Source organism: Amblyomma mixtum, chromosome 2 (assembly GCF_055824585.1).
Source record: "Amblyomma mixtum isolate Tamu chromosome 2, ASM5582458v1, whole genome shotgun sequence".
Classification (NCBI taxonomy): Eukaryota; Metazoa; Arthropoda; class Arachnida; order Ixodida; family Ixodidae; genus Amblyomma; species Amblyomma mixtum.
The window spans coordinates 89,534,862-89,553,323 of NC_143013.1; the positions used below are offsets into that span (position 1 = coordinate 89,534,862).

The 18,462-nt window shown below is 48.9% G+C and overlaps 1 protein-coding gene and 1 pseudogene across 5 annotated transcripts; both read left to right on the forward strand.

Annotated features, from left to right (window-relative positions):
* The first annotated feature begins 172 nt into the window (after positions 1 to 172).
* On the forward strand, positions 173 to 6,746 carry LOC149360091 (palmitoyltransferase ZDHHC20-B-like; annotated as a pseudogene). Its single transcript, XR_016288200.1, has 3 exons — positions 173 to 624; positions 2,541 to 2,858; positions 6,149 to 6,746. The product of XR_016288200.1 is annotated as a palmitoyltransferase ZDHHC20-B-like (transcript).
* Positions 6,747 to 10,931: 4,185 nt separating this feature from the next.
* On the forward strand, positions 10,932 to 17,749 carry LOC149360092 (tubulin beta-4 chain-like). 4 transcript variants are annotated; one of them, XM_089569190.1, is made up of 8 exons: positions 10,932 to 10,988; positions 11,748 to 11,856; positions 12,454 to 12,456; positions 13,557 to 13,667; positions 14,455 to 14,699; positions 15,039 to 15,238; positions 17,001 to 17,437; positions 17,577 to 17,749. In XM_089569190.1, the coding sequence occupies exons 1-8, from the start codon at positions 10,932 to 10,934 to the stop codon at positions 17,747 to 17,749; spliced, it is 1,335 nt and encodes a 444-aa protein (XP_089425316.1). The 4 variants fall into 4 exon arrangements, with proteins under 4 accessions (XP_089425316.1, XP_089425313.1, XP_089425312.1 ...); XM_089569187.1 differs by lacking the exon at positions 12,454 to 12,456 and having other exon boundaries at positions 11,748 to 11,862; positions 13,560 to 13,667; XM_089569186.1 differs by lacking the exon at positions 12,454 to 12,456.
* The last annotated feature ends 713 nt before the right edge of the window (positions 17,750 to 18,462 follow it).

The following is an 18,462-nucleotide window of genomic DNA, read 5'->3' on the forward strand; positions in this document are numbered from 1 at the left end:
GCGATATTTTGCCGCGGACCGAACTTCCTTTTCTTCCCACGACACGGCTATCGCCATCGCAGCAGCGCGTGCTGGCACTCAATAGATTCCACCCATTTTATGAGGACAACAACGTCAACTTTCCACTTTCCAGGAGGTCGAAAGTGGCTCCACTTCAGGCACCCTACCCGCGATGACGACCTCCTCGGGTGGTTCCGAATCGGCCCGCCACCGACGCTCTAACCCCGCGTTCGTCGCGTGGCTCCCAGTCGCCCTGGTGGTGGGCATATTCGTGTGGGCCTACTACGTGTACATCTTCGTCTTCTGCGGCTCCCTGGTCAAGGACGGCGCACAACGCTTTGCATTCAGCGCCGTGTTCCACCTGCTGCTGCTGCTGTGCCTCTGGTCGTTCGTGCAGACCACCGTGACCGCCGTGCCGCCCATACCGCCCTACTTCGGCCTCAGCGAGAGCGACCGGCGGCTGCTGGATCAGTGCGCCGACGACGAGGCCCGCGGGGAGTTCTTCGACATCCTGGCGGAGAACCGGGGCGTGCTGACGCGGGGCCCCAGTGGAGGCGTGCGCTTCTGCGAACGCTGTCAGCAGGTGAAGCCCGACAGAGCGCACCACTGCTCTCAGTGCCGGAGGTGAGGGTCCGTTGTGGCCTTGCTATGTGCAGCCTTTGTAACAGGCCAAAGGGTCTGCTTTTTAGTAATTTGGCAGTTCGGGCGGTTGATATGACATCACTTCAAAGATATAGCATAGCACGAGACGGGAACAGGAGGATAAGACAGGAGAGACACAAGTGCTAACTTACAACAACGAGCTATCTCGGAAGAACGGAGGGTAGATTGAGACCGAATAGAAAGAGGGGGGCTTCCTGCGCCAATGTTGTACCGAAGGAGCTGCAGTACTTGAAATGCCATAGAAATTTTGCTTTCTGCACTTTCATGATGTGTGTCCATGACGTACTTGTACTGCCCTCCGCTGTTCACATTGGGAACGCTGGCGGAGAAAAATGAGCCACATGGCATGCTCTAGAGGAAAACCCAACGAACTGCATGTTATAGCGCGATAGCGCTAAGGATCTCGTGTGGCAGAAAATCCGGCGTCGCCGTAGGTGTCATTGACCGTGAGCGAAAAATGTTCACAGAAGTAACCTGAAAGGCAGGTGGGCCATCTTTGTCACGTAACATTGTGACGTCATCACAACCTGCCCGCTCAATTGTAAGCAAACTGCGCATCATGGCAGGTGGCTGTTAAGCTAATGATGAGTCGCGATAGGTTGCTCAAGAAGAACTTAGGTCTCACAATCCCCTCCGGTATGTATGTATGTATGGCTCTGCATGTATGGGCTCTAACCCATTACGCTATCGCGTCGTACCGTTAAGGTAAAGCCTAATTGCCCGCTTCAATTTTTTTTTTTACAGACGCCGTATCCATGAAAAGCTTTGGGTTCAATTCGTTATGCACGAAGACTATGAGCTCCCGCATAGGACTAAGGCCGCATGAATAAGCGCTGTATAATGTCTGTCAGAGTTTAAGAGGTTCGGCTGCGCGCTTTACGTGCTTTCGAATTTTGAGTTATGGTGCTATATATTGCAAGAGCGCTTAACTTGGATCACGATGGTGCCCACTGCAGAGGAGGAAACGGTTATAAAAAGAAGGTGACATAACTTTTTCATTCGGAGTGGAGTATTTCTTCGCTCCCGCCTTCCCCTTTCCCTCACGTCGCGAGTAAGGTGTCCACCAAGAAGTGGGACAGTTACCGCGCCTTTCAATTTCAGATCAACAATCGTTCAGGGGACATGTGTTCCGTACTTCTTTTTTGAGGGATATCGGTCAGCTGCTGTTCATTGCTTGAGAGAGCTTACCAGATGCACTCCACATCAGTAATGTTATCCTAGTATTTCTTTCTCACGGTCCGCATCTGCAGTCAGTAGAAAGATGTTCTCCTTAATCACTACTGCAGTACACACTCCATTACATACGTAAACTGTTTTTCCCTTCCTAAGTTGTTGCACGTTCATTTCGTCTTCCCAGTACCTACCAGGCTTTCCAGGTCATCTGTAGACCAGAGGTTCAGTGTAACCTGCAGGACGCATGATATAAATTACGTGATGTGTGCACACCATGACTGACAGGACTGCATATTTTAAACGCTACAGAATCACGCCAAAAACAGTTTCTTTGATTCGAATCGTTTGGGCACGTCCGTTTGCAAGAAGTTTCCAAAGATGGCACCAGCTACACCAGCCACGGAGCCCAGCAACCATGCAGCAAGTAACGTGCCTGGTGGCCGCACTTTTTAGCAGAGTGACACTTTTGGTGGAGCGACACAGTTACGGTGCTCCTTCCTTGTAGCTTGCTCTTGATTGCCAAAAAAATGTTTTCGCCGAGTAAAAACCCTCAAACAGTTTTAGGTAGAAGCTAGGAAACCATGAACTAATGAGGATCGAAAGATTTTCTTCGAAGGCAATTTGAGCGGATGTAAAAACCGGATGCGTGTGATCCTGGCGACGTACCTTCCTGGTACATGTTCCCTCCTGGCGCGTATTCGCAGGTGCGTTCCAAAAATGGACCACCACTGCCCTTGGTTCAACAACTGCGTCTGCTTCAGCACCTACAAGTTCTTCCTGCTCACCATCTTCTACGTGGTGGCCCTGTGCGTGTTCGGACTGGCCAGCGCCACGCACCACGTGGCAGGGGCCTGGTCCAGCAACGCTTCCACTTACGTCACGCTCAACTGCACCTTTCTCTACGCGTTCGGCGTGATGTTGGTTCTGGTGCTGGGCTCCTTCCTCTACCTGCACTTCAACATGGTGTGCAACAACGTCACCACCCTCGAAGACCTGCGCCCCCACCTGTTCAAGGATGACAGGTATCGAACAAGTTGCCGACCGGCCAGTTTGTACGCCTTACACGTTTTTAAATCGCGTAGCTGAGAAAGAGATGATAAGAATATTAAGGCGGAAGCCTTTAATGCCTCATCGTTGTAAGCAGCAGTTGTCGACAGAAATGTCACGCTTTTCAATTGGTCGCAACGGTCGTGACGTCACAGTGTGCGAATTTCAAACGGAGCCAATTCTACTTTGGCTACTAACCATGCAATCCATTAAAGCGACCGTATAGTGATGCTCCAAGTAAGTGGGACTGAGTTTAGTTAATTGCCTACTTAACCAATTAGCCTAATTAACCTTTCTAGTCAGACCAGATAAATAAATAAAAAAAATTCAGGGGGCACTTTGACTGTCTAAAGTGCGTAGAGGCGAAAGCGTTTTCCGCACCACTTTCGCTGCTTCTGTGGCACTGGTGGCATCACATATAATTGAGTACTAATTGCTAAGTCATGACAAATCACTAATTAATTCTTAATTACTAATTAATGCCTGAATACTAATTAACTGCTAATAATGACGCTTAAGTTTCGCCTTTAGGAGTGGAACGCGACAGCGTGTTGTAGCGCTGCCAGGGAGTCCACGGAACGCGACCACCCGTTCGGCGCGATGCCTTGCCTCTTTGAACGCAACGCTTTTTGAGGAAAGGAAATGGCGCAGTAATTCTCTGTCATCTCGGTGGACACCTGAACCGCACCGTAGAGGAAGGGAGGAAGTGGGAGTGAAAGAAGAAAAAGAGGGCCCGTAATGAAGAAAATGAAAATTGTATTTGAGGAAAGGAAATCAAGCAGTAACTGTCTCGCATATCTCGGTTGGTTGGTTTATGGGGTTTAACGTCCCAAAGCAACTAAGGCTATGAGAGACGCCGTAGTGAAGGGCTCCGGAAATTTCGACCTCCTGGGGTTCTTTAACGTGCACTGACATCGCACAGTACACGGGCCTCGAATTTCTCCTCCAAAGAAATTCAACCGCCGCGGCCGGGATCGAGCCCACGTCTTTCGGGCCAGCAGCCGAGCACCATAGCCACTGAGCCACCGCGGCGGCGCTTGCATGCTTATTTTTTTTGCATATCTCGATGGACAGCCGTCAAAATTCAGGGGGGCACTTTTTTGACCTAAAGTGTTAGTTAGTTATATGGGGTTTTATGGCGCATAAGCAACTGAGGCTATCATACGCCAAACACAAGGTTAGATGATGTTTTGTTAAGTGTATAGAGGTTACATTATAATAGATTTAAAACATTGGCTTTCTTTAGAAACTTACAAACAAGTGAAAACTCGACAAGTGTTTGTTCGCCTAAAAGCAATGCGGGATGAAATGGAATGTGTTCATTGTAAAATACCGTAAAACTTTTTTTTTAAGTTCTGACCTAAAGTGTGGTCGCTGATGTGTCGTTAAGATGTTAAGCTTCGCCTCTAAGAGTGGAACGCGACAGCGTCTTGCAACCCTGCCAGGGAGTGCATAGAACGCTATCGCCCATTCGGTTCTACGCCTCGCTCGTCGGTAAATTGGTTTTTGAGGAAAGGAAATGTATCTGTCTCTCATACCTCGGTGGACACCTAAACCTCGCCAGGAGGAAAGGGAGGAGGATGGGAGTGAGCGAAGACACCGTATTCACTAGACGCGCCTTTGTTCATTCCAAACCATCGAGCTGGCATGGCGGAGTGGATAGCATGCTCGTCTCGCACGCCGAAGACCGGGGTTCGATTCCCGAGCTCGACCAATTAACTACTCGGTTTTACTTATTTATATGGCCTGACTAGAAAAGTTAATTAGGCTAATTGGGTAATTAAGCAATTAACTAAGCTCAGTCCCACTTGGAGCATAACTATACGATCCCTTCAATTGGTTTCATGGTTACTAGCCAAAGTACAATTGGCCCCGTTTGAAATTTGCGGACTGTGACGTCACGACCGTTTTGACCAATTGAAAAGCGTGACATGTCTGTCGACAACTGCTGCTTACAACGATGAGACAAATGGCTTTCGCCTTAAAACGGGAAGGAAATTGGCCGAGCTCGGGAATCGAACCCCGGTCTCCGGAGAGCGAGACGAGCACGCTACCACTCCGCCATGCGATCTCGATGGTTTGGAATGAATAAAGGCGCGTCTAGTGAATACGGTGTCTTTGTTCACTCCCATATTCCTCCCTTCCCGTTACGGCGAGGTTTAGGTGTCCACCGAGATATGAGAGACAGATACACTTCCTTTCCTCAAAAAACAATTTACCGACGAGCAAGGCGTAGAACCGAACGGGCGATGGCGTTCTGTGGACTCTCTGGCAGCGTTGCAAGACGCTATCGCGTTCCGCTCTTTGTGGCGGGTGGTTGGTTGGTTGGCTGCGGCTGAGAGAAGGACGAAAAGGAAAGCGCACGTGGCCTACCTGCCGACTGGCTCAAGCCGAGCCACAACCGCCGCCACGTGCAGAAATGAGAGTTGAAAGATAAGAAGAAAAACAGAGTAAAGACGCGCGTCGCAACAACCGCGTCCGCCGAAGCGGACGCTGGCTGAAAAAACAGATAAGCGGCCGTAGCCCGAGGGCTGCAACCCCCTCTCAGAGGCGAAGCTTAACATCTTAACCACACATCAGGGACACAAGCAGCAACACCACGCTTACGGCTTTCGTTTTACCGCACTTTAGGTCAACAAAGTGCCCCCCCCCCCCCCCCCCCTGAATTTTACGGTATTAGAATATGTTTTGCCTGAAACTGAGTAGTATAGTAACAGTAACATACTGTATTTAGGCAGCAAATTAAGCGCCCATCAAGTGAGCGGCTTGACGGATCAGGGCCGATCCTCCGATGTGGAAGACTAGAGCCACGCATGGAAAGAGACAGGGGGAGGGGGAGGGTAAGGGGTGGACTGAATAGCGACGAGAGAAAGGAAAAGACAGTGCTCTAAATTAGCATAGATAGAGGGACATTTGGGCCAAAAGGGATGAAAATGCAAGTAGTAGAGTTAAAGATGCGCCGGAGAAGTGAGGACATGGGCTTGAACCTTGCGAATGATGTGGAATCAGAAGACACGGAGGGAGAGGTACGCAGCTTAGGTATAGTGGAATAGAATTCAGTGCATCCGCTGTGCTTTCCCTACTGAGAGAAGAGGTCGCGAGGTACTAGAGCAAGAGCGCAAAAAATGGGCTTCCGCGTAAAAAAAATTATGCCAGAAACACTGCTATCAGCACTGATTTGCGAGGCCTGCGTGACATAAACGTCCACACAAAATAAAGGCGACGACGTAACCCTCCGCGGACGCCATCGGTGCTCTTTGCGCAGGGACTCGTTCGACATTGGCTTCCGGGACAACATCGCCGAGGTGTTTGGCCATCGCAAGGCCCTCTGGCTGCTGCCGATCTTCACGTCCCTGGGAGACGGCGCCCGTTTCCCAACACGGCTGCACCCGGACCGTAACGTCTACTGTCCTCCCGTATCGGTGGTGGTCGAGGAGCGCAGGCCGTCTGTTCCGGTCCCTCCGTTGCCTGTGGCGGCCGAGGTCCCCGAGTTGCCGGTTTTGACCTCGTGTCGGAGGCCCGTTCCGTCGACAGAGGGCCCGCTAGGGGGCCTCACGCTGACTCCTTTTGTGGCGCCCCCTCGCGGCAGTCTCTCCTTTCTTCCTCCGACGGCCATCACAGTCGTGCCGCCAACAGAAGCCGCGCCGTCGGACCGGCTTTGTGAGAGCAAGAATGAGTTACTGCCTATTGTAGTGGCACCGGCACTCACTTCTGTGGAAGTGCAGTGACTTTTTGCTACACTTCTATCTCCGCAGACCACCGTGAACGCAGCATGTGACGATGCGGCACGGGGAAGGGGAGTGATGATAATGCGATGGAGGCATCAAATTGAGATGGAAGGTGAACATACGAACATTCTTTGAACTGCTTTACCGTCCTTTAACAAGTGTGACGATATAAAAGCGCGGCAGGATATTGTATAGGAAAACGGAATGGAGTATCTGTTCTCGCTTCGGCGAGCGCGGCTTCGGCCGCTTCTTTTTGAGCAGCGTCCGCTCCGGCGGACGCAGTTGTTGCTGCGACGCGCGTCTTTTCTTTCCTTTTTCTCTTTCCTCTGATCTTTTAGCTCTCCTCTACTGCACGTGGCAGCGGTGGTGGCTTGGCTCGAGCCAGTAGCAGGCCCGTGCAATTTCGTTTTCATCCTTCTCTCAGTCACAACAACAACAACATATAGGAAAACGCCCTCGGGAATGGGTCGTGAAAGTTTGAATTTGTAAAATACCCAATCATGAATTAAAAACTTGCTGCAGTAAGACACAGCAGTCAAAAAGTTTTCTCTGCTTGTAGCTACGTCGGTACCCGTCATGGTTATCGATTGAATAAAATGCTCTGAGTATCGCGAAACAGCCACAACTTGAAGCAGGAGGCTTCAGAAAGATTAGTATACACGTCAATTAGAAGTATAGTGGGCACAGTATAATGGTATGAGGTAATATATTAGCTGAGATTAGGGGGACGAAATTTTGAATAGAAGATACCCCACAGGGACCTCAGAGTAACATGGACTCAAAGAGAACGAAGGCGTGACAGAAGGCGGCGCCAAGTGGGGCGATAAGTGAAATTTACCGGTATGAGGTGGCTGGTGTAAGACAGGGCTGATGGATGTTCGTGGAGGAGGCCTTTGTTTTTCAGTGGAAACATCTGAGCATCTAGTGAACCAGCTCTGTTGGTGACAGAGCACACTTCCAAATGCTGTTGAATAGTATCAATCACTGAATCCTTTTCTGACAAATGAAATTTCTCTGCTGCAACCCAATATTCAGTGTGTTCACAGCGCCACCCTCGTCCATGGGACATCTATGAGATGGGTCGAATGTCCTCTAATAGCACTTAAGCCACTTGAAACGTTAGGTTAAACGCAACACAAATACACTCTCAAGTAAAAGATTGGAGAGAGAATAAACTTTTATGATATCAAAGGAGACGGAACAAATTGTGGACTTGTAACCACCGGCACTATGACCATAGCGAAAACAGTTATTGCACTGCAGACGTCTAGACGTTAACAGGCCCACCCGAAAGATTAAAGATTACGTCTTGATTTTGGACGGCCAGAAAGCACCCGGAAAAGTTGCAATAACAGACTCGGCTGGCATCCCGCCCGTCATTAACTTCCCGGCTACAACGATGCACAGCAACGCCATTCCGCTAGGGGCAGAAGTTCAAAGGTCTGGGCTGAAGTTAAGCCAGAATCAACGTCTCGGACAAACCCTTTCGCGCGGGCAAGATGGGAAGAAAGAGCATGCAAAGGAAGAGCAGTTAAGATTACTCAGGCTTTGCGGAGGCGACTTTTACACAGGCGAGGTTGTAATTGTTGTTGTGGTCCTTTTTTTGCGTTTTATTGGCAGCTACTTTGAGATGCCATTGTAGCCCAGCTTTTGACATGACATAGGCGCTGTGTATATTTTGAAGCTTGCCCGAATTGATTGAACTGCAGCCATCCACAGACAAGCGATCACATTATTTGCTAGTGCCCTCACTACACTGATGCCAGGAGGAGGGCCTTAAAAAATACTCTGAGACAGTTGGACGGACGTTCTCTCTCTGAGGAAACTACAATAGGCGCCAGGGCGAACCTAACTGACGGCTAGTGTACGGTGAAGGCCGTCAGATTTTGCTGTGAAACAGGCCTAGATTCCCGTCTGTGACACATGCGTGTGCTGTGCTGTACGCGTCTATACGGTGTGCAGTGCGCACCACACATGTGCATACGCGTTTTTTTTCGGGACATGTGTCTGTGTACTTTCAGTTTTTTTCAGCAACACTGCACGCTGTGGGTGCAAATCCACTTATGCCTGGGTGTGAGGCGTGCAGAGTCCTTCTCTGCAAGCGTACGTGATGTGTGTGTGCGTGCGTGCGTGTGTGTGTGTACGTGCGTGTGCGTGTACGTGCGTGTGTGTGTGTGTGTGTGTGTGTGTGTGCAAGGCATATGCTGCACGAGGAAGACATGCGCCCCATGTGCAACACGTCGTCTCGCGAGATGAGTGCCACCTAGTGTGTGCGTAGTCTCCTCTAACTCAGATTACTACAAGCAATTCATTGTATACTTGATCACCCTTCATTCGCACCTTCAATATCCTTTTACTTTCCCTTTCCCCCTTCCGTAGTGTGGAGTAGTAGGCCAGGGTCACCCAACCACCGGTCGACCTCTCTATCTTTCCTTTCATTAAATTACTTTCCCTCTCTCTTGATCAAAGCCGACTGAAATCGGGTGCTACATTCTTCACCTAAAAGCAAGATTGGAAATTCGGAAGCCAAATATCAACGCCTTTTCTCTCGCAGTATGAATAAATGGGAGTGTATAACAGAGCAGGAACAGGAACTAAATGTAGTGCTCGAAATCGCGGCATCCTCTGTGATTATTGTCCGCATTGTCAGAGCTGGCCGCGTACCAGCCGCTGGTCATTATCTGCTACTCCCAGTACATCTTGGTCTCTGTAGGTGCAGTCGGAGTAGCGTAATCTATCAGGCAGTAAAGAAAAAGAAAGCTGCGAATACTTCTGCTTTAATGGCAACGACATGTATGAACTTAAAGATGAGGTGGACGAAGTTCGAGCGCATTCCCAACTGTCACTCAGAAAATTTACTTTTACCTTGTGCATTTTATGATTTACTTTTAATGCATTAATTGGCCACAGCTGGATTTTCGGCCAGTCCTCGGGAGATAAACCACAAAATTTTCGAGGCTGACAGCAACCTCCGATGACTGCCCATAAATCTTCCTTTGGTTGGAGAACCGGAACATCTTGTCGATTCGATTTCTTGCGCGCCTCTGAACCGTTCACCTGGATAATAAAGCGCGAGACACGGCAGCATGAACGCAGGCTTCCTTAAAAGCATATATTCACAGTTTTGCAAGGTAAGTCCAGACGTACGTTCTTCAGAGAATCCTCAATATTTTTGAACAAGTCTCTGTATGGTTCAGTGCTGTGGCGTGTTTGTCAAAGCCCTTGGTATCGTTTCAGTCAGCCAGTCAGTTCGTCTGAAAATTTTATTGTGGGCTAAGATTAAGACCCCAGAAGAGGGGCCATTTGATCAACCAGATTTCGCGGGTTGTCCAGCTTTGCACACTGTAGCCAGGCGCTCCATGTTAAGGGCGAGAGATAGGGAAAATAAGGCGGGAACTGGTCAGTTCTACATGTGAAAAGTATGAATCCAGTGCTTCAAATTGAACTCTAGTTGTAAGTGTTGCAAAAGCTCTGAAGTGGTTCTACTTATTAGGCAGCTGGAAGTTCGGGATCTGTAAATCACAATAAATTACTTTCATATAGCGCTTTTTGTGTAAACTCGTGGAATGCTGCAAAGGAGACCATATGTTGATTATACTAAACGTGGCAATTATCACTGATTATTCAATAATTTTTTTTCTCCTTCAACGTTGCACTACTGACCGTCATTAAGGCATTTACAACGTTATATCTACTGAAGTCATTTCCACAATGGACAAAATGTGCCGTAAAAACAACAATGAACACAGAAGTAGTTAAAGCACAACCACTCTCAAAACTGAGTGCATTATCATCACCATCATCACTGATAGCCTGGAGGGCAACAGGAATTCATCCAGCAAGTTCTCCGGGCAGCCAAGGCCAGAGGAGTCCTGGGATAGTCATACGGCCTTAATAAAATTTCTTCTCTCTCACGAGCACTGAAAAAAGAAAATGAAAGCAAGCCATGACGCGTGCCAGAGACGCCTAGCGCCATGATGATGATGCCTAGCGCGTTCTTCCCTGCAGACAGTTGTGAGCACCCCGTTTGGACAGATGTTTTCCGAAATGAGAAATAGTTCATATTGTACTGCTCATATACTCTGCACGGCATCTAGTACGTGAATTGAAAGCCTTATATACGAGCTATAAGGCTCATTTAGCTTGGGAGGAACAGGCTGTAGCGCTTTCTTGGGCGGAATTAATTTGCCACGCGTACAAAGAGGTGTGCAGTTGAGGAAGAAGTGAGCGGTGGTGCGGCGCAAGGCTACAATTGCGCGGACCCCTGACCCGAGCTGACAGTCGGCGCCTTGGCAGCTGAGACTCGGAGTGGCTTCCAACATGCGCGAGATTGTGCACATCCAGGCAGGCCAATGTGGAAACCAGATTGGAGCCAAGGTAAGCCGCTACTTTCGCCTCGGGTTATTTCGTGGCTCAAGCGGTCGCTGTTTTCATTCGGTCCCAGAGCCTGTCCCGGCGCGTTTGACCTTGGCGATTGCGTTGCGCCCTAAACTCCATATCCTAGGATATTTTTTCAGGCTACGGGCGTAAATAATTGCTTCTGAAGCAGTCGCGGCTGGCAGTAGCCTCCCTGCTTCCGCGCTTAGTCGCGGTTTCCGTGCAAAGCACATTGTCCCCCGGCGCGCACCGAACCTCCGGTCTTCGACTGCTGCTTTCGCTTGGAGGTTTTACTTACTGCTTGCGCTTTATGAGCGTTGCAATATTTTTGCGGTTTTATGGCATCTACTCCAGCCTTTGTCCTTTTGTTATAAGAAATTCGAGACAGTAGGTCTTGGCGCAGAGGTGACATCGAACCAGCTGAAGCCGACAAACTGCCGCAAAAGGGATCTGGCGGAGGGTGAGGATTCTTTGACTGGATTTTTGTTTTCCTATGGCTTAGTTTTCACGCCTGACACTATGCAGAGGCCCAAAATGCCGTTAGTTTCTGCCATCTTTCCGCTATCATTAAGAGACCTGACTCGTCAGAATAGATGGCAGCCGTCAACCCCAGAACACCACTTCACGAGTGGAACTGTAGGAGTTATGTCGCTTAAAGAGGTATAAATCTTTTCGTGCTCGGTGTGACACTGAATGTGTTGTGGTTTTCACTGCGCTATCCGACACCACGCTGATTAATGATGCCTTTGCCCTTTGTAGTTTTGGGAGGTGATTTCCGATGAGCACGGCATCGATCCCAGCGGGGCGTACCATGGCGATTCGGACCTCCAGTTGGAGCGCATCAATGTCTACTACAACGAGGCCTCCGGTACGTGTATTCCTATGTTTCGGACGATAATTTCAATTGGAAACTTCCCGTCGCGTTGAACGCGCTTCTCTACTTTTTCGCGCTGTTAAGCTGACACTTGGCGTCGCAACGAGGCATCATGAGCGGCACGCCCTGGCTATTCGAGCTTTACGTCATGAAACTGATCCATTAGTCGCAGTTTAAAGCGTTGTGGCCTTTTTTTGCCAGCAGCCTGTTATGCCAGTGCAGTTGTTCAGGTCGCATTTATCGCAGTAGCGCAAGGCTCAGTTTGAAGATTCTTGAGCAGAAACTATCTTTTTTTTTCACAAACCAATAATGTTCCCAACTCTGTGACGGCGTCATGAATCACCTAGTCAGATTTGACCATGGTATGCGGTTAGTATTACCTACACAAAGTTTTACCGTGTTGCCGTGAGTGAATAAGACTTTTAACATCATGTTTGCTAAAGGTAACGCCGCTGTACCTAAGTGGCTGCAGCGTTCGGCTTTAGCGTCATCACGGGATTGAATCCTTGCGACAGCGACCGCATTTCGATGGAGGTTATGTGCTGAGGCGCCATGCGCTGTGCGATGTTCTTGCACGTAAAATAACTGCAGGTGGTCTATATTAATCCACAGGCCTGCGTTACTGCCTCTGACAGCTCATGAACAGCTCTGGGACGTTAATACTATATACCACCCCACAAATTTAGTAAGAGGGAATGGAATGGCGGGAAAGCAGCAGGACTTTAAGGTAGTAGCGTCATTTTACTTGATCTGAATTATCCTACTGGCACTTTAAGTGCATTTTTGCTACTCAAATCAAATTTAGTAAATATATTCTTGAAACTACTGATTGGAGGGGGCGATATTAAAGGGCTGCTTTTATTTGCTATTACAACTTTATAGTTAGCACAATCTGTTTTAACGCGATAACGTAAAGGACCTCGCGTCGCAGAAAATCTGGCGTCGTCGGCGTTGTTGACCGTGAACGAAAAATCCCTAGAGAAGAAACCGAGGAGGCAGATAGGCCACCTAGGTCGCGTAACCTTGTGGCGTCGTCACAACCTGCCCACCTTATTGTGAGCAAGCTGTGCACCGTAGTATATGGTAGTTAAATTAATGATTGATCGCTAGGTGGTGTTCGGTAGAAATAACTTGGGCCGCACATTCCCCACCGGTGGCGGGCGCCTGCCACCGAGGGAGGGGTGCATCGCTTAACCGCTGCACCACTGCATCAGGAGCGGTAGGAAAACTCCAAGGGATCTGTGAACGTTGCGTAGAGAATGGCCAATTACGCATATATGGGCGTTAACATCGCCGCCGCGGTGGCTCAGTGGTTATGGTGCTCGGCTGCTGACCCGAAAGACGCGGGTTCGATTCCGGCCGCGGCGGTTGAATTTCTTTGGAGGAGAAATTCTAGAGGCCCGTGTACTGTGCGATGTCAGTGCACGTTAAAGAACCCCAGGTGGTCGAAATTTCCGGAGCCCTCCACTACGGCGTCTCTAATAGCCTTAGTCGCTTTGGGACGTTAATTAAACCCCAATAACCCTAACCCCTAACCCATTAAGCTATCGCGTCATACCCGTAAGGCGGAGCTTAAGTCCTTACCCTCTAATTTTTCCTTTCATTCTTTTGCTTATTTGGTTTTGAAGCACATATACGTAGTAACAGCAGCACGGCACTTTTGTTGCCGCTAAGTGCTATTTCGTTTTTTTGAGGAGGTAAATACGTGCCTCGGGCCATCCTGGTCGACCTGGAGCCAGGAACCATGGACGCCGTGCGCTCGGGACCCTTTGGACAGCTCTTCCGGCCGGACAACTTCGTGTTCGGTAAGGAGCTGCTCGTCGTTTTTTTAGGCAACATCTATAATTTTGCACCGACTCTTCAGAAAACACGTTAGATCAACACACGGACATGAGCGCGCAATATGAACTAAACTGTAACGTGCAGAAAAGAATAAATTTGTACCCAGATCTGTGTACTCATTACGTTTCCTCGCTGAGCTTAATCCAGTCTAACACGACTGTAGCATGCAGCGAAATGGGCGTTAAGTTCGAGAGGCAATATATGCGCTTTTTCCAAAATGAAGCTTCCGTCTGGCGTTGGTACACCGCAGAACACAATTTTGGCACCACATTACTCCAGCAAAACGGGTATGTGAAATATTAATTAATGACGCGATGCAGTCCTCGGCTGGAGAAATCAGTCAGAGTGCTAAATAGTTGGGACAGAGATGGAAGATGGGTCCCGCAGAGAACCTCTTCCTGTTCTCGTGTTGTTTGCCACTTAGCCAGTTTAGCCGAGCGACATGGTGCCGATATTTTGTTCTGCCGGCCGAGTGCAATATGAACCATCAGTTGTTAAATTCTTTACATTTGTGAAGACTTTTTTTCAACTTACTTAAATTACTTAAAATCATTAAATCCTAACTGTTAGCTTCACTAATCACATGCGGCATTTATCCCGCTACTGGTTACGCCCATCAGGCAGCATAAGTCCATTTTTATTACCTTTCTTAGTGTTCAGTGCATGGCTGTCTTTTTGCATAGTGCGGTACTGATTTCATTCAGAGTATAGTTTGCGCAGGTATAAGCCTCTCGCTATCTGCCCCTTCAGGCCAGAGTGGTGCGGGCAACAACTGGGCCAAGGGCCACTACACCGAAGGTGCCGAGCTGGTGGACTCGGTGCTCGACGTCGTGCGTAAGGAAGCGGAGCCCTGCGACTGCCTGCAGGGATTCCAGCTCACCCACTCCCTGGGCGGAGGCACTGGATCCGGCATGGGCACACTGCTCATCTCTAAGATCCGTGAAGAGTACCCAGATCGCATCATGAACACCTACAGCGTAGTTCCCTCTCCAAAGGTGTGTGTGAGAATGCTCATCGGACCGAATTTCGACGTCGTTGTAGAACGGTGGTGATCGGCGATTGGGGTGCACCACGTCATTAACGTGATCTAGCGTCGCCTGTTGTTGTATCGTGTCAGCGGCTACGTGCGTTCTGTTATTACTGGCGAAGGTCTCTCGAAGCGCGCAAGTCGGTACCGGAATAACATCGAAAAGAACGCTCCAGCGTGTCCACGGTAATGTGATCGCCACTGTACGTAAAAAACCTCGTTTCTTTTTGCTTTGTTTGTCCTTGTAGAATATGAATTGATGCCTGCCTGCATCTGGTCATCGTCGTCCTTCTGTCGCTTTCTGCAGGTTTCAGACACCGTCGTCGAGCCGTACAATGCTACCCTGTCTGTGCACCAATTGGTGGAGAACACCGACGAGACCTACTGCATCGATAACGAGGCACTCTATGACATCTGCTTCCGGACGCTGAGGCTCACGACTCCCACCTATGGAGACCTCAACCACTTGGTTTCTGCAACGATGTCTGGTGTCACTACATGCCTGAGGTAAGTATTTCGTAGCTGCGTTCAAGGGGTCACCGAAGTCACTCATGCATGTTCAAAAGCGCCGAAAGAGGTCGACACCCTCCACCGAATTTCTCGTTCTGACAGCAGCGGTCGTTGGTGGTCGCTAAGGTTATTTAGGAAACATTTACAACGATACACTACAGCATAATCTCCATGCATAAGGTACATGTGGTGGCAATATTTGCAGAAAAATTCGATGAAGACCAAGAAAGCAAATAAAGCACTCTCGCTCTCCTTACCTACAAACTAAACTAAACTAGAAACTAAGACCACACCTGCTAAAGCCAACCAAGCAGCCTCAAAGAAGCATTGAAAGAAAGTGAGTTTGGCAGCGGCAGCAATGACGAGGAGGTGGCAGTGGTCGGAAATAATGGACGTACGCGCTTTGCGGCGCCTTATCTATGGCGCACGATCGCGGACATTTTTGAACAAACGGGCAGCGTTTAACCCTCGTACCTCAGGAAGCACAGCAGGCGAACAGAGAAATTAAGGCCACGCGATAGTGGTGAACTTAATATGCTGTTTAAAAAGCAAACATCTCAAACCTCTCGGGAATAATTGAGGTGTTTGTCAGCGGCGAATGTTGCTTCAACGCTATCTCTTTTATTAGGTGCCCATTTATTGCTTTCTCACAGCTTCCGAATCCAAGTGTACAGGGCCTCCCTTGGAAGCCTTACGTACAGTGGTATTTTTATCCCCGCTTTTTTTTTTTTCTGGCAACGAGAAAAGCAGTTTCCAACAGTTTGGCATGGAAGTTTTTCTTCGGTAATCAGTGGTTTGGTTTATGGGGGTTTAACGTCCCAAAGCGACTCAGGATATGAGGGATGCCGTAGTGAAGGGCTCCGGAATTTTTGACCACCTGGGGTTCTTTAACGTGCACTGACATTGCACAGTACACGGGCTTCTAGCATTTCGCCTCCATCGAAATGCGACCTCGGCGGCCGAGGTCGAATACGCGTCTTTCGGGACAGCAGCCAAGGACCATAACCACTGAGCCACCGCGGCGGCCTGGCAAATAGTTGTACCTTCTGAGTGAGCTGGGAAGAGATCACTCCATTAGCCTGATGGGAAGTCAGTATGGAATAGAAAAAGGTGCCCAGTGAGGGGTGGGGGATGACGTTTAGGGTCTGGAGAACGGTGCCATTAACATTTTAAAGGGCCATGACGATCGGCAGACCGGGAAAGTTCAAGACCCACCGATGTTTTCCTAATCTAGTAAACTGAGTAATCGTTGAAGCTGGGTATAAAGCTAGGACCACACAAATAATGAAATTTTATTTTTCATGATTTTGGCAATCAACCGAAAGCAGCAACAGCAGCAGCAGTTCTACAGAAGAAATGATGTTATCTTACTGGCATTAGTTTTTACGTCGCTGCAAAGTGGCTGAGGCAGATAACATTAACTGTAGTTTTAGCGCACCCTTAAAATAGATTGGCAACGTGTAAATTATGCCACTTCTGAAATCTGCATGAGTTCTTTCAATGGTCCACGGGGTCTACACTGGTGTGAAGGAGAAGTGAATACTAAATTTTATGACCGAATTTTCAAAAATTGAATGAATTATGACAATAATCGCGGCATTGTACAAGTACCTCTATTTACGGTTATAGCTCCTGCTCAGGCTTACCACAATCTTGTCACACTGCTGCCACACAAGACCACCGAACACACCTGTTCAAATTCACTCTTCGCTTGTGAATTAAGCGAGCTTCTAATCAAGTATCGTCCCTTCCCTGACAGATTCCCTGGACAGCTGAACGCCGATCTACGCAAACTGGCCGTTAACATGGTTCCCTTTCCGCGCCTCCACTTCTTCATGACTGGCTTTGCTCCCCTTACGTCCCGCGGCAGCCAGATGTACCGGGCTCTGACCGTACCGGAACTGACGCAACAGATGTTCGACGCCAAAAACATGATGGCTGCTTGCGACCCCCGACACGGCCGTTACCTGACAGTGGCCGCAGTGTTCAGGGGTCGTATGAGCATGCGCGAAGTCGATGACCAGATGCTCAACATTCAGAACAAACACTCCGGATACTTCGTCGAATGGATTCCGAACAACGTCAAGACTGCTGTCTGCGACATACCGCCTCGCGGTCTTAAGATGTCGGCTACTTTCATCGGGAACAGCACAGCCATCCAGGAGCTGTTCAAGCGAATCTCCGAGCAGTTTACCGGTAACCACAGTCTTTGATTTCAATGTGGTTCTGAAAACAAATGCTTTTATTAGAGCCCGTTTGTGCCTATTTTGTGGAGCAGCGTACTAAATGTAGTGTGACCACACCTGCTTGATATTAAATTCTTTTTTTTGCGCAGCCATGTTCCGCCGCAAGGCCTTTCTGCACTGGTACACCGGGGAGGGCATGGATGAGATGGAGTTCACCGAGGCGGAGGCCAACATGAATGACCTGGTTTCCGAATACCAACAGTACCAGGAGGCGACAGCTGACGACGAGGGAGAGTTCGAAGAAACCCGGGCAGAGGCCTAGCTTTTTTTTTTTTGTGCAGACAGTAGTGCTCCTCTTGTTTTCTTTCGCTTTGCAATAAAGTTTTTGTTTGTCATGGATCCTTCTTTTTTGAGCCAGGTGCCCGTACGCTTTAGTATGTCGTAGGCTCGGACTCCGTCACAAGCATGGCCACGCGACGTAGCGAAACCTTGCTCTATTGTAATGTGTGCACGTTTGGAAGTAGCTGTGTGACCGGCGTTGCATGGTCGTTTTGCTTTTCCACCGCTGTGTCGCAAGACACAGCTTTCGGCATTTCGACGCAACTGTGTAATCGCTTCAAAATCTTATCATCGAACCAGTCTTAAAGCTAACGCAAGGTGATCCTAAAGGGCAAATGACGAGGTTTTAGAATTCGATGAGTTTAGGCGAGCCAAAAAATCAGTGAAACTTGCAGGTAAAGCATGCGCAATCTTTGACCGCTAGCATTAGAATTTTTGAGGAATCTCTGACTAAAGCGGCGTCAGGCTTCTCTGTAGTGCACAGCGAGAAGTAGGGGTCGCATTGACGTCAGTACGGCGGTGCTAAGTTTCTAGCGAAGAAGCGGTGAAGGTGAAGCTCACGAGGTATTGCTTGGCGGCATTGGAAGAAGCACGGCGACATGTAGACGAAGGCAGCGGACATCTGAAATTTCGGCAATAATGACGTCACCACGAGTTTCCCCGCAGTGATCTAGTACAGTGAGGGGAAGCCTGAAC

What these genes read in the sequence shown, in the direction of transcription:
- LOC149360092 (XM_089569187.1), top strand. Translation starts at nt 10,932, where the DNA reads ATGCGCGAGATTGTGCACATCCAGGCAGGCCAATGTGGAAACCAGATT. An exon ending in GAAACCAGATTGGAGCCAAG is followed by an intron (nt 10,989 to 11,747) that starts GTAAGCCGCTAC and finishes TGCCCTTTGTAG; the next exon opens with TTTTGGGAGGTGATTTCCGA. An exon ending in GCGTAGTTCCCTCTCCAAAG is followed by an intron (nt 14,700 to 15,038) that starts GTGTGTGTGAGA and finishes CGCTTTCTGCAG; the next exon opens with GTTTCAGACACCGTCGTCGA.